Source organism: Rhinolophus ferrumequinum, chromosome 2, assembly GCF_004115265.2.
Source record: "Rhinolophus ferrumequinum isolate MPI-CBG mRhiFer1 chromosome 2, mRhiFer1_v1.p, whole genome shotgun sequence".
In the NCBI taxonomy this organism is placed as follows: Eukaryota; Metazoa; Chordata; class Mammalia; order Chiroptera; family Rhinolophidae; genus Rhinolophus; species Rhinolophus ferrumequinum.
The window spans coordinates 64317677-64336644 of NC_046285.1; the positions used below are offsets into that span (position 1 = coordinate 64317677).

The 18968-nt window shown below is 40.1% G+C and overlaps 1 protein-coding gene across 16 annotated transcripts in view; it reads left to right on the forward strand.

Moving 5' to 3' along the window:
- The window catches only part of PEX5L (peroxisomal biogenesis factor 5 like), a 197442-nt gene that overhangs the window by 169585 nt on the left and 8889 nt on the right, over nucleotides 1-18968 (forward strand). For all 16 annotated transcript variants that reach the window (XM_033089381.1, XM_033089353.1, XM_033089417.1 and 13 more), the window contains 4 exons: nucleotides 12082-12198; nucleotides 14445-14588; nucleotides 17554-17624; nucleotides 18639-18836. In XM_033089381.1, coding sequence (XP_032945272.1) covers nucleotides 12082-12198; nucleotides 14445-14588; nucleotides 17554-17624; nucleotides 18639-18836 — 530 coding nt within the window. The remainder of the gene's footprint in view (nucleotides 1-12081; nucleotides 12199-14444; nucleotides 14589-17553; nucleotides 17625-18638; nucleotides 18837-18968) is intronic.

Sequence of the window (18968 nt, forward strand, 5' to 3'; positions counted from 1 at the left end):
ATTGTTTATAACTGAAACTTTTTTTAAATTTTTTGATAACAGTCAGTTAACATCGACATACAATAATATATTACTTTTGTGTACACATTGTGATTATACATAACTTACAAAGTGATCACCCTGATGAGTCTAGTTACCATCTTACATAGTTATTACAATATTATTGACTATATTCCCTAAGCTGTAGTTTACATCCCCGTGACTGTTTTTGTAACTGGCAATTGGTACTTCTTAATCCCTTCCCGCTTTTCATCCATCCCTCTAACCACCACCACCCTGCCACCCATTTTTAAATCAGACCATACTCATAGATACCAGAGGTTAGGACTTTACCATATTCTTTTGGGGAACACGGTTCAACCTATAAGAGTCCCATAGCTTTCCAGTCATGCTAAGATAATAAAAAATCCTCCAGACACTTTTGGTCTCAAGAACTGTGTTGTTTCAATAACTAATATCCAGTCTCTATAATAATAACATGACTCCTTCCATATTCACAATTGACAGTTTCTTGCCTTTAGGCCTGATCCTCTGCAGTGGGGAAGCCTCCACGCGAACCTTCTCTCTCCTGGCTCCACTTTTTCCCCCTCTGCTTACTAGTCCATTTCCGAGCCCTCCAGGGTGGCACCAGAGCAGTAGAAGTAGGGGAAGGGGCCCAGCCTTACACACCAGGTACACTCATGGCCTGGCACAGATACTCTCAGGGCTCAGCGATGTTTAACATGAGAATATACTCTCACGTTCTGCTTTTGTGGGTCTTTCAGAGATTCCTGCTAGGAGTAACCACGTGCAGTTCCAGTGAGAAGGTCACCGATCCTCAACCTTCGAGGAAGTCCTCTTGGGTGGAATTCACAGTAGCTCCAGGCTGGCTTGCCCCTCAGTGGCCCAAACTTGGTCATGAGAAACACACGTCCTTGGCCATTCACTTCATGGAAATGCTGTCCCTTGGCCCTTCGACATTAGCCCTTTTGTAAAGGTTATAGGCTAAATGTTGGAGGGGAAAAAAAGGGGAAAAAAAAACATTCCTTTTGCAAGTCCTGCATAGGTAGTAAGGCACCAATTGCTTTATTCTTTTTTTGGAACCACAGCTAAAACAGACTGAGAATTCCATTTTAACATTCCATTGTAGTTTCTTTCATTCCTGATAGAAAAGAAGCTGAGTGCAGTATCTGTGACCTTGTATTTCTAAATAGAATGAACTTGGTTTGTCTCAGAAAATTAAGTGACAAGAGACAAGAAGAAAGACTCTGTTCTGCTCTTTCCTCCAACCAAGATCATACTTCCCAAGCAACCACACTGCCTGATCCTCAACGCAAGGACAGGCTGGAGCTGCCGAGCAGGCTGAGGGAACAAGGCTTGCGTGAGTGAAAAGGGTGTAAGAGAAAGACAAGATGTGGTCTGATGCTGGTTCAATTATTAAGCAGCTAGTGACCTTGGACAAGTCACTTATGAAGGTCAACTAAGTTAATACACTTGAAAGCTCTTTAAAAATTACACGTATTTAAAGTGACTATTGTTGCTCTTAGTAAGAAGCAATGCAGTTTTGTCACTAAATCCTCCTATTTCTTCACTTAGAAAATCGCTGATTCACTCTTTCCTGTCTGTTCCCGTTGCAATCACCCTGGTCTCATCCCAGATTACTACAATAGCCTCCTAATTTGTCTCTCTTCTGCCCCACGCCCCACAATTCATCTCCAAAGGGAGGAGGTACACCAGGTGTTCCTGAGGCTTCTTTCTTCCTGTGTGAAGCTCAGATTCTATGAGACCAAAAAACAGGAAAAGAAAACATGGCAGTTTCTTTCCCTACCCCACTCCTATCCTTACCTTTGGCTATGATTCAAATAAGCCATTTAGCTTAACAGTTAAATATTCGCTAGATAGATAAGTACATAGGTAAGTGGGTGGGTGCGTGGCTAGATATAAATGCATAAAACTGAGGAGGGGTTAGCTAGTTAAGTGAAGATCAGGATTTTTCAGTTGCTTCACAGTTTCAATAACTCCACAAATATTCCAAAGATGGTTTTATTTACTGTTACTATGTATGACAGAGTGTGTGTCTTTTTATTTTCATTTGTTTACAACCTGTGGTGATTTGGCTTCCACCCCTATTCCACGGACGTTGCTCTGGACAAAATCATCGCATCTCCATTACTGTTCATGCTCAAAGACACACTTTAGCCAAATTTAACCTCTAGGCAGCATTCAACTATTAAACCCTTCCTCCCCTTATGGGTTCTCTTCTGTTGCATTTTCTGACCCCACACTCTCCCTTCCTCTCCAGTGAGTTCTTCCTCCTCTGCCTATTCCTTGTTCCCGGGAGTGCGATGCCAGGCAGCCTGCCCTCCTCTCCTGATACAATCTCACTAGTTGAGCACATCCCCCCATGTGATTCCGGTCACCACTCACATGCTGGCTCTGATTTTCCTCCTGAGATTGTTCCCACAGCCTACTTAACATGCATGCTCGCACATAGCAGAGGTGCCTTATACGGAACATGTCGGGACCCAAGCTCTTCACCATAACCTAACTTCGCCTTTTCTGTTCTCTAACTCAGGGAATAGAACCCCCCAAGCAAAGAGCCTCGTATCTCTCTCTCTCCTACCTCTCTCCTCACCCCAACATCTAATCAAACACCAAGTCTTGTTGATGCTACTAAATACATCTCAGATCCACCCCTTTCTTTCCATCTCTCCTGCCAACACCCTACTCTGGTCACTGTCATCTCTTATACAGAATGTGACAGCCTGTTAACTCATCTCACTACCTCCAGAGTGGAGACTGGGAGGCTGAACTATTCCATTTCCTTCACTTCAGCCTGAGCAAGCTTTCTAAACCACAGATCTGAATAACGATGTCCCCTTTGTTCTCAAAATAAAGCCCAAACTCATGGACCTGGCTTTATAAGATCCTTCATGGTCTAGACCATTCTTGAGTCTGCATCCTCAGCTCTGACTCCCACCTTAATGTCTACACTGGCGTCATAATAACTGATCACTTCCCAGAATAGGCCGTGCAATCTTCCTCTCAGCTTTTGCACATGCTAGTCCTCCTGTCAGCAATGTTCTTTCCTCACCCCATCACCTCGCTAACTTCTGTTCACTCTTAGAGTATCTGAACTCTAAGAAGATCCCTCTTAGAAGATCCCTGAACTTCCCAGTCTAGGTTGGGTTCCCCTCCCCTTTGCTACTAAAGCACCTTTTCTCCTCTTACAGTCCTGTGTTGCATCTGTCTGTGTTCCCCAGACCGCACGCTCCTATGGCAGGATCACACCTGCCCTGCTCACGGCTATCCCCAGTCCCCAGGTTACCACAGCACTGCCTGCACCACAGTAGGCTTGTCGATAACTTGGCTGAATAGTGAACTCAGTGTATAAGTATGTACAATAAATTACTTTGAGAAGATGCTACTCTTCAAATCTTATGAATCACCTCAATAAAAGTGGTTTTGTATGGTAAAAAGTCCATTTTATAAAGACATTAGGAAAGCACTGGCATCTCGTTCATCTAAGTCAGGGGTGTCTAAACTGCGGCCCGCGGGCCAACTGCGGCCCGCAATCCATTTTTAATTGGCCCGCAGCAAATTCCAAAAATATATTTAGTTTACTTAAATAAACCAGGTGAGGCAATACGTACTTCACCTCGAGTGAGTGGCCCGGCTGTTTGTGTATTTTACCGCATATGGCCCTTGGTGAAAAACGTTGAAAAAAGTTTGGACACCCTGATCTAAGTATTTCTTTAAAAAAAAAAAAATGTTATATCTGGCCCTTCAAAGTGTGTTCCTAATTACATAATAACTAGTTCCTGAGACCAATGAGGGATATATCATTTGTTAACGTCCAGCAAATCTTGCCAGTACAGTCTAATAATTGGAACTAAAGGAATGTCAATCCATCCATAGCCTCCTCTCCACTGTCAGTTAGATTTTGTAGAAAAGAGTGCTGCGACGGCAGATTTTCTCCCGGGCCAGCAGCGTCTCTCATCTGGCATTTGATTGGGCTTCTCTTCTGTGTTTTGATACTGGGAATGAGGCAGTTGATGCCAAGAAGCTAGATGCAGTGCCGAGTATCCTTGGCAGAGAAAATATTTCTCCAGTTCTATCCAAATTAATCCTTACAGGCCAATAAATCAATACACAAGGAGAATGTGTAATGATTTTGACCATCTGGAATTTTAAAGGCATTGGTGGGTGTAACAGCACTACCTAGCTCCACAGTAGTTATGAACAGTTGGATATTAGCTCCAGGTAGCATGAACATGTTCCCCTCCCCCTGTGATACCACCACCCTGATCCAGGGCTGGGGGCTCTTGACTGCTTTGCAGAATCCTTGCCCTGCCCTTGAGTCAGCCAGTTTGATTTCAGTGTAAAAGAAAGCAGGTTCAGCCATTTTCCTTCCCAATACCCTCATAAGATAACAAACTGGATCAAGACTCTGTCTTCACACCTGGCCACCTGTTGTGACAATCAGGTAGTCAGAAATAAAAAGGGAGAAAGTCAAAAATATCAGTACAATATGATTGATCAATACAATATGAGTGATTTTTTAAAATCTGACTTTTCCATCAAAATGACTGGCCCGGTTTGTTTTCCTTAAATAACCCTAAATGAGAGGGGCGGATTTCCACTGTTGGAAGGTAGTGTCATCATGGGCATTAGATATAGTGATAAAATTCTTTATCACTAGGAAAAAATGTTGCAAAGGAAATTGCTTCTAAACCAATCTCTGTGGTGGCCTTGCCCTGAAGCACAGGAAAGAGGAGGAAGAAGAAACCTATTTATACACCCAGACATCCTAGTTGTAGGATTTAGTTGTAGCTATAAATGCTACTCCTGGTGGATAGCCCAGCACTTTACAGTAGCCCTAGCAAGTGACTGTCCCTCCCATTTTAATGTGGTAAGATGGGACATAGATTTGGCAACTTGGTCTAGGTCACATCACAATTAAGCGATGGAACTGGAATTCCAACCAGTCTAACTCCAAAACTCCTGCCCTGAATCACTATTCCCAGTAAAAAGACTATTTGCAAGTTTTGCAGGCCCTGAAACAATTATAGAACTTAAAAGTTGTTGGTCACCAGGACATAATTTCTTTATCAAAGAGTTTCTTATTTAAATTATTTTAAAAGCAATAACAATAAGAGAAAACAAAAGGTTAGGGGAGGAAAAGTCAGGAACTACCCAGAAATCCCACTACATTAATAAATTAACTGTTTTCATTTTTTCATGTTTCTTCCAGTCTTTGTTCAACCTGTGTACATAATTATATCTAGTTTCAAAGGCCATTTTCAATGACTAGTTAATACTGAAACAATAAATACATCAAATCAGTTCTTCCCCCCAAAATTTTTTTGATTCTTTCCTCCACATTCTGGGTTTCATTTCTTTTTCTGCAATAATAACAACAAAATCTTCAAGAATTCTGATTCACACAGCAGATGTGAGGATTAGAGGACCTGCTGGCTAATTGGAAATGAGTTCCACTGAAAACAATCACATAAAAGCAAACTATATATATGGTAAATTCTTATCCTGATAACGTCTCAGGATACACCAAATTTATCTGTCGCCAGCAATCTCTGTTTTGGTGGAATGCTCATGTCCTGGATCTCCATATCAGCGTTTTCCAAGCTGTGTTCTGGAGAACCGTGATCACACACACACACACACACACACACACACACACACTGTCCAAAAACATATAGCAGAAGCTATATCCCCTTCGAGGATCTAGCTTCAAAAGTCACATCAGGTCAGTGTCATTGCGTTCTGTTTCTCAAGGGAAGTGTTCAAAGACAGGCAATAGACTTTACCTCTTCAGGAAGTGCGGCAACATTCTAAAGAGGACGGAGGACCAGAAATACTGTGGTAGCCATTTTGAAAGATGCAATCTGCCATAAAAGGGGAAAAATGAAATATCTTGAATTCTGGCTATTTACCAGAATAGTGTGACTTTGAGCAAGTAACTGCATCTCCTTTTGCATCATTTGTTCACCCTATCCTGAATAACAGTTACCTCTATTTTCATTTTACCATTGGCCAGTGAACTTCATGAGAGTAGTATCCAGAGCTAGGTGTTTTGTTTTGTTTAATAGTCCTATAATGCAAAACCCAAACACATAGTTTGGATTTAGTCAATATTTCCAATACTTTATTTTTTAAAACTAGTAGAGCGTTTCCCTGTACCTTTTCAGTGCCTGTAGACATGGCTAAAGGAGAAGAAACCCCTCTGGAACCGAGTCACACTGCTTGTAGTTCACCATCCACATACAGATCCTTTATCACATGGCTGTTGTCACACGGAGCATGAGACAAGGCTCCAACCCCAGGACCCTCCGCATTTCCTGTCTGTGGTAAAGTAGCCCTACAGTCACATGCTGCTAGTTGACGGAAGAGCAGCTAGGAGGCCTGCAAGAAATAAACAGCCTCTGAGATACTGACCCCAAAAAACCTTAATCCCAAGTAGTAGCAAAACCAGGCTTAGTCTCCAAACCTCCAGTTGCAGGGCACCTTCGGAGCCGTTCTTTGTGGTGAATGCAAATACCGCTGGAACCACAAACATAGGTACAATCATGTGAAACTCCAGCTCTGCAAAGGCATTCGTTGCTAATAGGCCAATGACCCCTGCCCCTTTGGACGACAGGTTTTGCTCGCTGTGTTTTAATACTCCCTTCCTCTTTGCTCCTCGCCAGAGGAGAAGAATAGAAAGGAAAGAACAGAAAACTACCTTAGAGTCTCTGTTAGCAATGGCCCTTGGTTGCCTGCTGACATCCTGCTGCAGCCTTGTATTGCATTATTTCCAGCCTCCTGTGCCCTCTCCTCTCCTTCTCATCATTTCCAATTTTTCCTCCCCACATTTCTGTGGCTAATCTGCTGACACACTGTTTGGTGAGAGCCTCAGGCTGTTTTCCCAGGTGCCTGCCAACATCTGCAGTGATGGCCAACTCCATTAAACAAGGAAGCATGCGTAACCTAGAGGCAACCAGAAAATCTATGTTGAGTGCTAGTACCAATATGTTTGTTTTTCAACACTTCTGAACCACACTTCTGAAGTAAGTAAGTAACCACACTTACTGTTCGTGGGACTGCCTCCTCTATCTATCCTGGGAGATATTCTTTTTCATTTACAAATATAAAATAACACTACCTGCCAATTCCTTAGTTCTTAATGTTGCAAGTTCTACGCACTTTTCATGCATTGTTCCACTTAACCTTGCACAACCACTCTCAGTTTCTAAGAGGAAACCAAGTTGAAGAGGTCACGTGACAAAGGGCAATAGCCAGGATCCTGCCTGTTCTACCTGATGCCAAAGCCTATGCATTTTCTTCCCTACATTGTTCAGACTGGGGAAAGGGCATGCATAATAGATCAATTTCTTAGCTCATTGTTTTTTGCTTCCTCCGTCTGCGCCCCCTGCTGGAGGTTTTCTGCTTCTCCTGTGCTTTAGGATGCCATCTCCAAGTATACGCGAACGTCCTCACGAGCTTAGGAGTCTGAAGCAGGGTATCTTGAGTGTAGATATCTGGCTTCTCTGACCCCCGCTGTCTCGTCATCTTTTTGTTTTGTTTTGATTTTTCAGAGAGGTTTTATTAATTTGGAGCCTTTCAGTTTCATTCAATAAATCAATTCCTTAGTACGGTTGTCACCAGAGCCCCCTCAGGGTTGTAAGAGACTGCAGATTCACCGGGTCAAACCTGCATCTCATCTGTGCATTGTCTTTAGGGCACTCCTCACGTTGGTCGTTCAGTTTCTGTTTGAAGACTTCTAATGTTGCGGAACCCATCCCTCGGAGGAGGAAGCAGCCCATTGCATGTTCAGGCTGCATATTGTGTTTGATAAAAGTCTGTCCCTTTGGAACTGCCATTTATTCATCCTACTTCTGCTGTCTGTACAACAAGGCTAAGCTGCATCACTCCTCTGAGTCATGCTTTTCTAGGTGAATTACTCCATAAACAGGGTTACTCTTGCCCTTTCCTTGTTGCCTGAGTAGACTACAGTTTGTCAATGATCTTCACTACATGGGACACCCCAGACTATACCCAGAGCTCAAACTAATTCTGACCGATCCAAAACAAAACAAAACAAAAAAACTCTGACCAATTCAAATTCTATCCCATCCTTGATCAGGGTGCTGTATGTCTATGATTGCAGCCCCAGGTTGAATATGTTCTGAGCAACCATCCAGAATCCTCGTCTATTACTGAGCTCTTAGTCAAGAGCTTAGTCAAGAGATATGGTGAGTGGGGACCTTTCAGCCAGCCTTCACCAACCTGGGCTACTGGGTCTTAAGACAGTGAGGTCCTAAACTGCACGTAATTTCCCTTCAACAAAAACTGTTTATTGTGTGGCAAATACTTGACCCAGCCTCTCATAGTGAGTTTTCATTCCTCACAATGCAAGAGGTCCTCTCTTTTCTTTTGCATATACAGAATGGGTTGGTTGGCTGTTTTTTGAAAGTTTTGATCCACTAACAGTTAATCATTGGAGGGCTGAAGAGACCAAAAGAAAGCCAGCCCCCTCACAGGCAGAACCGGCACATGCTTCACACCGCTCAGTTCTTTCACAACACAGCCCCCGCATCTTTCTAACCGACGGTTAGGTTTGACCACAAAATTGAAAGTATCTCTATTTTAACTCCAGGATGACCAAAGGAGACCTATGAATGGGAACTGATAATATGCCACTCCTCCTTATAGTCTCCGGGTTCTAAATTGCTTGTTTTCTTATTCTTTATATTTTAATCTAATTAATATCTAAGTTTGTCATGATTCTTACAGAAATATTTATTTTCTAGTTTACAATCAAAAAGTGAAGGAAAAATGTCAAATGTACTTTTGGGAAAGTGCTTTAAAGTATAATTTTTGGAGATCAGTGAACAGGCTAGAAGCCCCCTTCAAAAAAAAAAAAAAATGTGATCCTGGGCTAAGATCTCTCTTTCCCTTTATGCTGATCTTTTGAGCCAATCTGCATAGACAAAGATGCCTGAGCTATTTGTCTAATAAACCCAGGCTTCTCACTGTACAAATGAGAAAACGTAATGTACACATGGGTTAAAATGGCTTGCTCAAGTTCATGGGAATGATGGCAGCTTCTAGCACATACCTGTCTTCTTCCAAACCACTGACACATCCTACCTGTATTGAAGGAATTCAAAGAGGCAAGAAATTGTTTTGGTGGGGCGGGGGCGGGGGGGTCATTGCAAAAAACATCATGGAGGAAATAAAATTGAAAAGAAGTCAGAGTTTTTTAACCAAATCTTACTTTTTCACCAAAATAACACATGCTAGCAATAGAAAATTTGGAAAATGCTGAGAAGTACAAAGAAAGGTGATGGGGCAAATTACTCAAAATCCCATCCCATGCAAGCAGTGCTATTAGTGCATTTTTCTATAGTTTTTTCCCCTACACATATTATTTGTTGTTGTTTTCTATCATTGTGATCACACTACTGCTCAAGGAACATTGTAACTCAAAGACTATTCTATGCTGTAATGAACTCTTCCTAAATACCATTTTAATTGCTACAAAACAGTCTATTTTTACCATAACATTCTTAACTTTTTGAATAACTAAGTAGAAGGGAAATATTTAAATGAAGAGAGGAAAGCTGTCTTCAGAGGACAAGGATATGTATTTACAGCCAACTGAAACACCAAAATACTCAGAGATGTATATTTGAGCTTTGAGGTTGTGGGTGATTTTTGTTCACTCTTTATATTTTTCAATGCTACAAAAACACTAATAAGAACCTACTTTAATTGAGCATTGACCATGTGCTTTATGCCATAGATACATTTTCTCATGTAGTCATCATAACTACTAACGAAGATCACTATTATATCTTCATTTTAAAGATAAGGCAAATGAGACCTAGAGAGATTAAGGAACTTGCGGAAGGTCAGTGATGGAGCCAGCATTTGTTCCCAGGTTCAGCTGAGGAGAAAGCTGCCATTCTTAAAAACCATCAAACTGCATATCCCAAATGGTCTATAAATATCTACTATTGTTATAATCAGAAAGCTGTTTTTAAAAATGAGAATGGATTGCAAACAATAGCTCATTTCTGGTGTAAGCAGATTCTACTTACTACCTGTAGAATATGAAAAACAATCTACCAAAATCGCAGAACAGCTAAGAAAATCATCAATACATTCTATCCCCGCAGGCATGACTAAAACGTTAAAAATTCAAGCATGTTTCGGGTTTCTCTGAAATTGATTAGAAATAGAAAAAAGCAGTGTTAATTGCAGTTACGTGAATGAAGTCTGGATTCTGAGATTAGATGAAAATTGATTGTGCTACAAGTAGTCTTCTATAATTAAATGAAATTGTGCTGTGCACTTTAATTAGTCAGCAGAACTTATCCTAAGTGATAACAGTCAGGCCTGGTGTAGCTCATTAAGTGAGAGCCTGGCAGCCCACCTCAGCTGAGGCTCTGTTTTCCACAGCGATCTTATTTATGTATCTACTGGTTTGAAACTTCAGGAAAGGTAATGCGTCCTTTTGTAACCCAGATGTACACATTATAAAATCCCCCTCATTCTTTCATTCACAAAACTTGTAATAGCTTTAAATTCTAAGGAATCTCACTAAGGGAACATATAACTGCCTTAGAAAGTACTGGAAGTCATTGGCATTTCACATCACCCACCAGGGGGCTTGGGAAAGTCAGTAAACACTGAAAAATTCACTTACCAGATTTCTCTTCCTATCTATGCAGACAGGTTGAACCTGCATCTTGGAAAAGCTATTCAAGAAACTGAGTCTCCAAAAATTTTTCTCCTAACTCCTCAGTACCTAAACGCTCAGTTTTCAGGGTATTAAAAGAGGAAAGTTAATTTATTTTTCTTTTTTGTCACTTTTAATCTTTTTTAATTGTAAAATCAATGCATACTGAGAAAATCCAGAAAGTATGGAAAAATGTAAAGAAGCAGGAGAAACATCAGCTATGATCCCTTCATTCAAAGACAGATTACTCTTAACATGGTTGCATATTTCCTCCTAGTCTTTTATCTAGCCATTGCTTTTGTATCCTAGTAAAATACAATTTGGTATTCTACTAGAAAGACTCATTGAAAAAGAAATTTTGAATTTCATTACTAACCTTAACCTGGATAAGTTGTGGCCATTCCATGTGCTTCCAGCATCCGAGACACAGATTGTCAAGATGCCCTCAGGGAGGGGAGGCCCCCACTGAAAGGACAGGACCCATTTCTGTTGTAGGATTCAATATTCTGGATATAAAAGTTGCCCAGTGAACTTGAGCAATTTATTTAGTGGCCTGGGACTAATCACATTGAGCTTGCCTTTATTCCCTGAACATTTGTATGCAAAAGACATAAGGTTATATTTATCATTCAAAGCAACTTTGAAGAAGAGTTCCCGCCACAGACAACCACCACTCAGGCATGATGATGGAGTGGAGGGTGAGACCAGGGGGATTGAAAGGTGAAGGGCAACCTCAAGTCAGGTTGATGGCATGTCAACAAGTCACTGGACTTAGAACTGTAGAAATTGAGATTTGCAGGTAAAAAGTCTGGATCTCAGTCCCAGACTCAGGTGATCAAGGAATACCCACTTCTTTGTTTTCTTTAAAAAAAATTAAGTGGTTTCTAGGCATCTCCTTTACCACACTGGCAGGTTAACTTAGGTTTCGGCAGCAAACCTGGAAAGCTTCTGTGGTGCCAGAAAACAAGGACAGTCTTCACCATTTTATCTGTCATGCTAACTGCTAACAACCGAACGAGCCCCAAGTTGTTCCTTCAAATCCAATTTCTCTCTGTTTCCCTGACCCATTGGGATCAGAGTCCAAGCCAGTTCCCCACCCCCCAGTCACACCCTCTCATCCTCTTGGAGGTTGGGCCAATTTGCCCGGGCGCTACCTAAAAGCTAAGCACCAGGCTCTCACTCATCTCAGAACCTACCACCCTCTTTAACTGTGGATGTCATTGGATGTGGCCAGTTTCAACATTTTATTCCTCCTCAGAACTCATTTTGATTTACGAGGAAAATTGGCTTTCTGGAAATAAACTAAATGATTTAGCATGTTCTTAAATCCATCTCTCTTAATTTTTCCTGTCTCTTAGTCAGATACAGAGTTTTGGGATAAGATGCAAGCGGAATGGGAAGAAATGGCCCGGAGGAACTGGATATCCGAGAACCAAGAAGCCCAAAATCAAGTTACAATCTCAGCTAGCGAGAAGGTGATCAATTCTCTTCTTATACATGCCGACCGGTTTTCTCAACCTCTGGATAATTTTTTAATAAATTAGTTGACAACTATTTTGTGAAAAATCCAAGAATCAAACAGACAATTTAATGTCAATCTGACCCAGAAGACATTCTGGTAGATGAAAACAATATAATCATCTAGTACCTGGAGGCAGCAAAGCTGGACTGGAATAGCTTTATTTTTATCGGTGTGAAGGCAAAGTTTGGCAGCCAACCAGAGCTTGGATCCTGACTGTGGGCCAGTTGGAGAAGTAACTGACATTGAGGGTGGGTTGGAACAAGAACTGGGCTAATCCCACGATGCTTTTTGTCGTCAGTCATGTGAGTCATGTCCATGAACTAACAGAAGTGATGTCAGTGGGCAGGGAAGGGAAGCAGAGCTCGGGACTGTATTTCACCCAGTGTCATTGTGCAGCTAACAAAGAAACTCAATGGTAAATATACCGTTCACACAACCAGGTCAAGTCCCAAGGGGATTCCTCAGGAATACTTCCCTGATCGGAGCCCCAGCAAATATGTGAATGCAGTGAACTACTAGCCAAATTACCCATGAAGTCCCAGTTACCCTTCAATTTGTACTTTTAAAAACAATTGGAAAAAAAAAAAACTTGAGAAATAAGTTTAAATAACTTGAAAGATAGAGATTTGGAATTTTCTTGCACGGGGTGGGAGAGATATATGCGTGTTATGGTTTTTGTGGTGGTGGAAGTCTCCATAATATTTAGTTCTGGATAATTTCTGTGATACTTAGTTCAATCCAACAAATATTTATTTGTGTCTACTCTGCACTAGATCCTGGGGAAATGATGATTAATAGTCTCTGAACTTAGGGGATTTACATTTTAATCTACATAGTCATTAAAATGTATTTCTCTTCCCAATGATCTGTGTCCCTCAGCAGACCAGGCAATTTCATAAAGTCAGAACAACCACCTCATTAAAAATAACTGTCTCTTCCACAAAAGGAAAAACTAAGTAAGAAGGAAGCACGTTGATACAGCTCATCAGACTTTGGGCTATAATCCTGGAACCTGAGGCATGGCTGAGACCCTGAGCTTAGTTCTGAGACCCCATATTCATAACACCGCTGTATAAGCTGGTCATACCCTGTGACTTTTGATAAGGGGTTTTGTCTTTCTAAGCATCTATGGAGAATACAGGTCTCCATTTGTTCTATTTTAAAACCTTAATAGCATCAACAGACTATATTATTTGTATCTATCAAATAAAAGGATTTTATGATAATGTATGCTAGCAAAGTTGCGACAAATAATGTCTCTCAGATACTTCTGATGAGAGTTTAAATTGGGACACATTTTCTCCAAAATAATACAGCTACACATATAAAGGGCCTCCAAATAGTTCATAGCTTTCAGTCTAATAAATTTCTCTAAAAGTCTATCATAAGGTAATAATCAAGGCAGACAAAGACTTGAGCATGAGGCTTTCACTGTCGCTTTACGATAACAAAAAATGAAAGTTATTTGAATGTCCATCAATAGGGGATTGATTAAATAAATTTTAACATAATATAAGTAATTATAATAACTAAAACTAAGTGAGGCTTAAGCTACAAAACTTCACATATAATATGAGCTTATTTGTTTAATTTCTATACCTATAGAAAATACCAGATTATTTGTACATTCTGCATTGCTTACATTTTTACAATAAAAGAATATCTATAACTTTAAAACATGCATTCCCAGTGGGTAATATAGTCATCAGTGGGGCAAAAACTGGTTTGAGGAGTGGGAGGGGAAAAAATCTTAAATATTACTATGGTTTGTAGCCCTCAAAAGGCCACAGGACATAAACAGATGCATACTATGTAGTATTAACACTTCGGGTTACTCGGTGGCAACACCTAGCAAAAATGTCCAAAACCTCCGTATTTTAAAATCTTGGAGAGAAATGGCTAAACCAAAATGAACAAAGAGATAATCAGAAGGAAAACAACTCCCAAAATATTAGCAGTGATGATATTTAGGTTGCGGCATTATGGGTAACTTTTTGTTTCTTTTTATTTTATTCAATAGCAAAATAAAATTTATGCACTGAAAATGTACAGTCTTAATAAGGAAAAAAACAGTAATTGAAATTTAATTGTAATTACATTAATTTAATTCATTAAATAAGCTTAGAGTTATCAAATTAAAATTTTGAGCACGAAGAGCTAAATCGATGGATCTTATGTTGGCCCTTCTCTGTGTTGTAGGGATATTACTTCCACACTGAAAACCCCTTCAAGGACTGGCCTGGCGCCTTTGAAGAAGGCTTGAAAAGGCTGAAGGAAGGGGACCTGCCAGTCACCATCCTGTTCATGGAAGCAGCAATTCTTCAGGACCCTGGAGATGCAGAGGTGTCATTTCCCCTTCATCCTGCCAGGCTCAGAAATTGGCTGCATGTGCTAAAGAGGGACAAAGGGTGACACAGAGCTCCACTGGGTGGCATTTTCATCAAGTAAAGTTTCCCAAAGGAGTTAACCTGGTTTAGTCTGATATAACCTGTTTCCTAACCATATCTGCACTATCTACAGTGCCCCAAAGTAAAGGGTGGGGCCAGGAAATGAAAAACTAAAATTGCCTTCCTGGAAGCTCAGCAGTGGTTTTGGGGGGTAGTGCACCATCTTGCCTGGGTCTACAGCCGTGCTATAGCTCACTCTTGATTTCCTCACTCATCTACTGAGCACATACTATGCCCAGGGAGTGTGCCAGACACTGGCTTCAAACACTGAAGATCTGAGAAAATGAAAAAGTTGAAAAGACATGGAGGTGGTTCATCTGGAGAGACAAATAAATAAATCAGTGCAGTGTCATAAATGCAGCAACAGAGCACGCACAGGAGGCTGGGAGAAGCAGCCTTCCCCTACAAGGAAATCCAAAGCTGAGGTTTGAAGGAGAGGGAATTAATTAAAAGCAGCAGGGGAGTCGAGTTGTTGGTTAGAGGAAATGGTATGAGGGTAGCAAAGGGACCTGAAACATTGGGTCAGATGGGGAGAGGTGGAGAGAACGGCAGAAGAGGAGGCAAGGAGAGGTAGACAAGATTTGGAACGTCATCCTGTAAGCCATGGGGAGCCACTAGGGAAGAGGGACATATTTGGATTTGCATGTTAGAAAAACCCCTTTCTCTGAGGTGGGAAAGGTGATTGGAGACAGAGGCTGCCAGAACAGCAAAGAGGTTTCTGCAATCCGATCTTGGTCCACTACACTTCCAAATCTGCGAAGGACTTTAAAAAGATAGAGGCAGGTATAGAGGCTTCTTACTTACTTCGTGAGTGATTTTCAGGAAACATAAGAGATATTCCCAGAGGAACTTGCAGAAATTTTAGGGAAGGTATATACAGTTGCTGAGAAGGCAGCGTAGAATAGTGGTGAAGAATCTTGGCTCTGCTCTTCTAACTGTGTGGGTTCAAATCACGCTCTGCTGCTGGTTAGCCACGAGCCATGTGATCTGGGACAAGTCATGTAAACCTAAGCATTCGTTTCCTCATATGTAACCATCTCATTGGGTGTTGTGAGGATTAAATTAGTTCATACAAATAAAGTGCTCAGTGCCTGGCACATCAATATTGAGCCTTCATTATTACTGTTGGTTGTACTCAGTTTGTGTGGAAAAAAACAAGTACACTGATCCCTAAAGCCCCTGGTATCTTGATGATCAACATGTTCGTTGATAGTGAAATGAGATGGAACTGAGAGCTGGAATTCTGAACCAAAATATTGGAAATTTTTTTTAAAATGTATATGAATCATTGTAGAAGAGAAAATCATTACATTAATAGAAAACCATAGGCCACCCCTCCAAAAAATAATATCATCTTACATTTCTAAATGTTATATGTTTTCATGTGTATTATATCACTTGACACAGCAACCTGAGAACGTTTTAAAAAAAAAAAAAAGGTATATGTTATTATCCCAGATTCATGAATGAGAACATTAGGGCAATTGGTAACTAGTGAACCCTAGACAAGGACCCAGGGCTTCTGAATCAATGAAGACCCCAAGGCTAAGATAACGGACGATCTGTGGACAGTGAAAATGACACTACTCCCGAAGACTAGGAAGAAGCCCCCAGAGTAAGATCATGTCATCAATCTTTTCTTAGGATGCATTCTCAGATGTGTGGAAGGTGAAATCAAAAGAGAGGCTGCGCTCTGTAGACTTGAAAGATTAAAAAGAATCACAGATATTCTGGGTGGGGGGGAATAATTAGTATTTTTTATGAGTGTATATAGTTTGTGTAATAACAATCCATAAGGGTAAAAGCCAATAGAATTTTTACAGCACTTTAAGATGACACTATGTGTTTTCCTATAATTTGTTTTTCAAAATATTCATAGCATTGATTCTCAAAGGTAAGAGAGTTTTATGCACTTCTCAAACCTTTTTAAATCCCTAAGACTCGGATATACCCCCACCCCAAGCAAATTTGAGGACAGTGTGGGTAATGAGTTTTGTTGATGTTCTTGTAATGGTGTGAGAATTATAGTTCTTAAAAGTGTATAAGTACAAATTTGTTATATTAAAACTTTCATTCTAGATATGAAAAACATTTTCAGCTTAAAGATATTCTTCACATTATTTACAAAAGCAAAGGATTGGAAACAACCTTAGAGCAATAATTGGGAATTGGTTGAGTAAATAATGGAATATCCATTGGGCAAAATTTAAATTAAATATCATAAGTAGGAGGATGTTGTAAAAAAACATGAAAAAGTGCTTATAATTCAACATAGTACTAAGTGTAAGCTATAAAATTATATATATACATCAGATTGCATTTTATGTGTTTTATGCATTTTAACAGTCATTATATTAGAACAATGAACACATTATAAGGGCTTGATGGTTTTGTTTTCCCTAGTTTCTAAATTTCCTGTTACATCTTCTAATAACTGCTTGACTTTCATTTATACAAGCTAATTTCATTGTGTACATCTTGAGATTTCTTATAAACTTAAGACTAGCTACATTTCTGGGTTATTTTTCTACCTGTTTTCCTCACAAATACATAACTTTATATATCTATCTTTTGGTTTTAAGATATCTAATATCATGAAATCTCAGAAACTCAGAGGTTTCCATGGGTAACAGGAGAGAATAAATACTGAGAGTTTGTAAATAGTGACAGAAGATTTGACCCAGACGTCACAAGAGACTCTGAATGAAGAAATGCATGTGATATTTTTCCCTTTTACAAGACTCTCACACCTGAGACAGGTTGCTCTGCACAGAGGGATCTGTCACAGGTAAACAAACCAACTATAGCACATGAGTGATTCTGCTTCCTCTTGAAATGTTGACGTCGGTTGTTTTTTGTAGGCATGGCAATTCCTCGGGATAACCCAGGCAGAGAATGAAAATGAACAAGCAGCTATTGTCGCCCTCCAGAGGTAGATGAAGCTAAATGCAAAATCATGGGCCGGGTGGACACTTATTAATGGACTTCCTGTTGTTTCAGATTTGTCTTTTTACCCTTAAGTACACTGTAAAGAATTTGGTCAGGATGAGTTTTACTTGCACTTACTCTGGAAAACAAGAACTTATGAAGAAATAGTGTTCCTAAATCACAATGTTTCGCCACCTACAAATCAATTGACCTTCATTGGAGGAAAAGTCTATGTGAAAAGCAGTCAGGAAGTAGACTCATTGAATACATAGCTCCCTTCAACTTTCTAGCCTTCTGTAGTGTCTGAAAATTTTCTTCAGGAAAAACATACTAAGAGTAACATCAGTGTAATTTTAGTTCTTGGTGTCTACAGAGCTTCTCCTGAGATACTTTGAGCAACCTGCAAGTATAACTCCTGAGCCCTGACTAAAGATCTAGACTACTTTGGATACGTGTAGCATCACACCTTACTTGATTAGAGCCCTAATTTAAACCAAGGAAGAAAACAGCCCCCACCAAATAGACTTCCACTTTTCCTAACCTTTCTTATAAATAAATACATTTTTTTTTTTTTTTTTACAAAATGTATCTACAAAACATTGTACAATCTTCCATCTTGGATGTCCAAATTTAGTTCAAGTCAGTTTGCTTGGTGGATAATGTACATTTAATATATTGATAGTAGAGCAGAGTTAAAATAATGATATGTCCTACTTCTCATTAGATAAGCTACTAAGTCATGTCCAGGGATTAGCCACATTTTCTATCGTTTTAAAATCATTTATTAAAATTCCCAAACACAGCACTCATCAGAATGAGTCTTAACTTTCTTAAAAATAGGCTTAGGTCCCAATTTTCATGTAGATAAATAAGGTATTTTCCAGAGACTTCACATACATTTAGCAGTGCTTTTGTACCATTTAATTAATAAAGACCTCAAATTTTCTAAAGCACCGTTCAGGCTCTGGCTCCAAAAAAATTCCGAAATTAGCTGGGTTTTCTTTTTTCCTTCTTTTAGGTGCTTAGACTTGCAGCCCAACAACTTGAAAGCTTTGATGGCTTTGGCTGTGAGTTACACTAACACTGGCCATCAGCAGGATGCCTGCGAATCTCTAAAGAATTGGATTAAGCAAAATCCAAAGTACAAATACCTAGTGAAGAGCAAGAAGGGATCTCCAGGCCTTACCCGGCGGATGTCTAAGTCTCCAGTTGATAGGTATCCTTCTCATTAAATCCCACCCACATTTTCAATCACCATGAGGGTAATTAAGGAGCCCCAGGTCCCCACCACCACCGGTTCCACATGGTTCCTAGGGCAGCATTCTGTAAGACGAGCAGCCCTGATTGA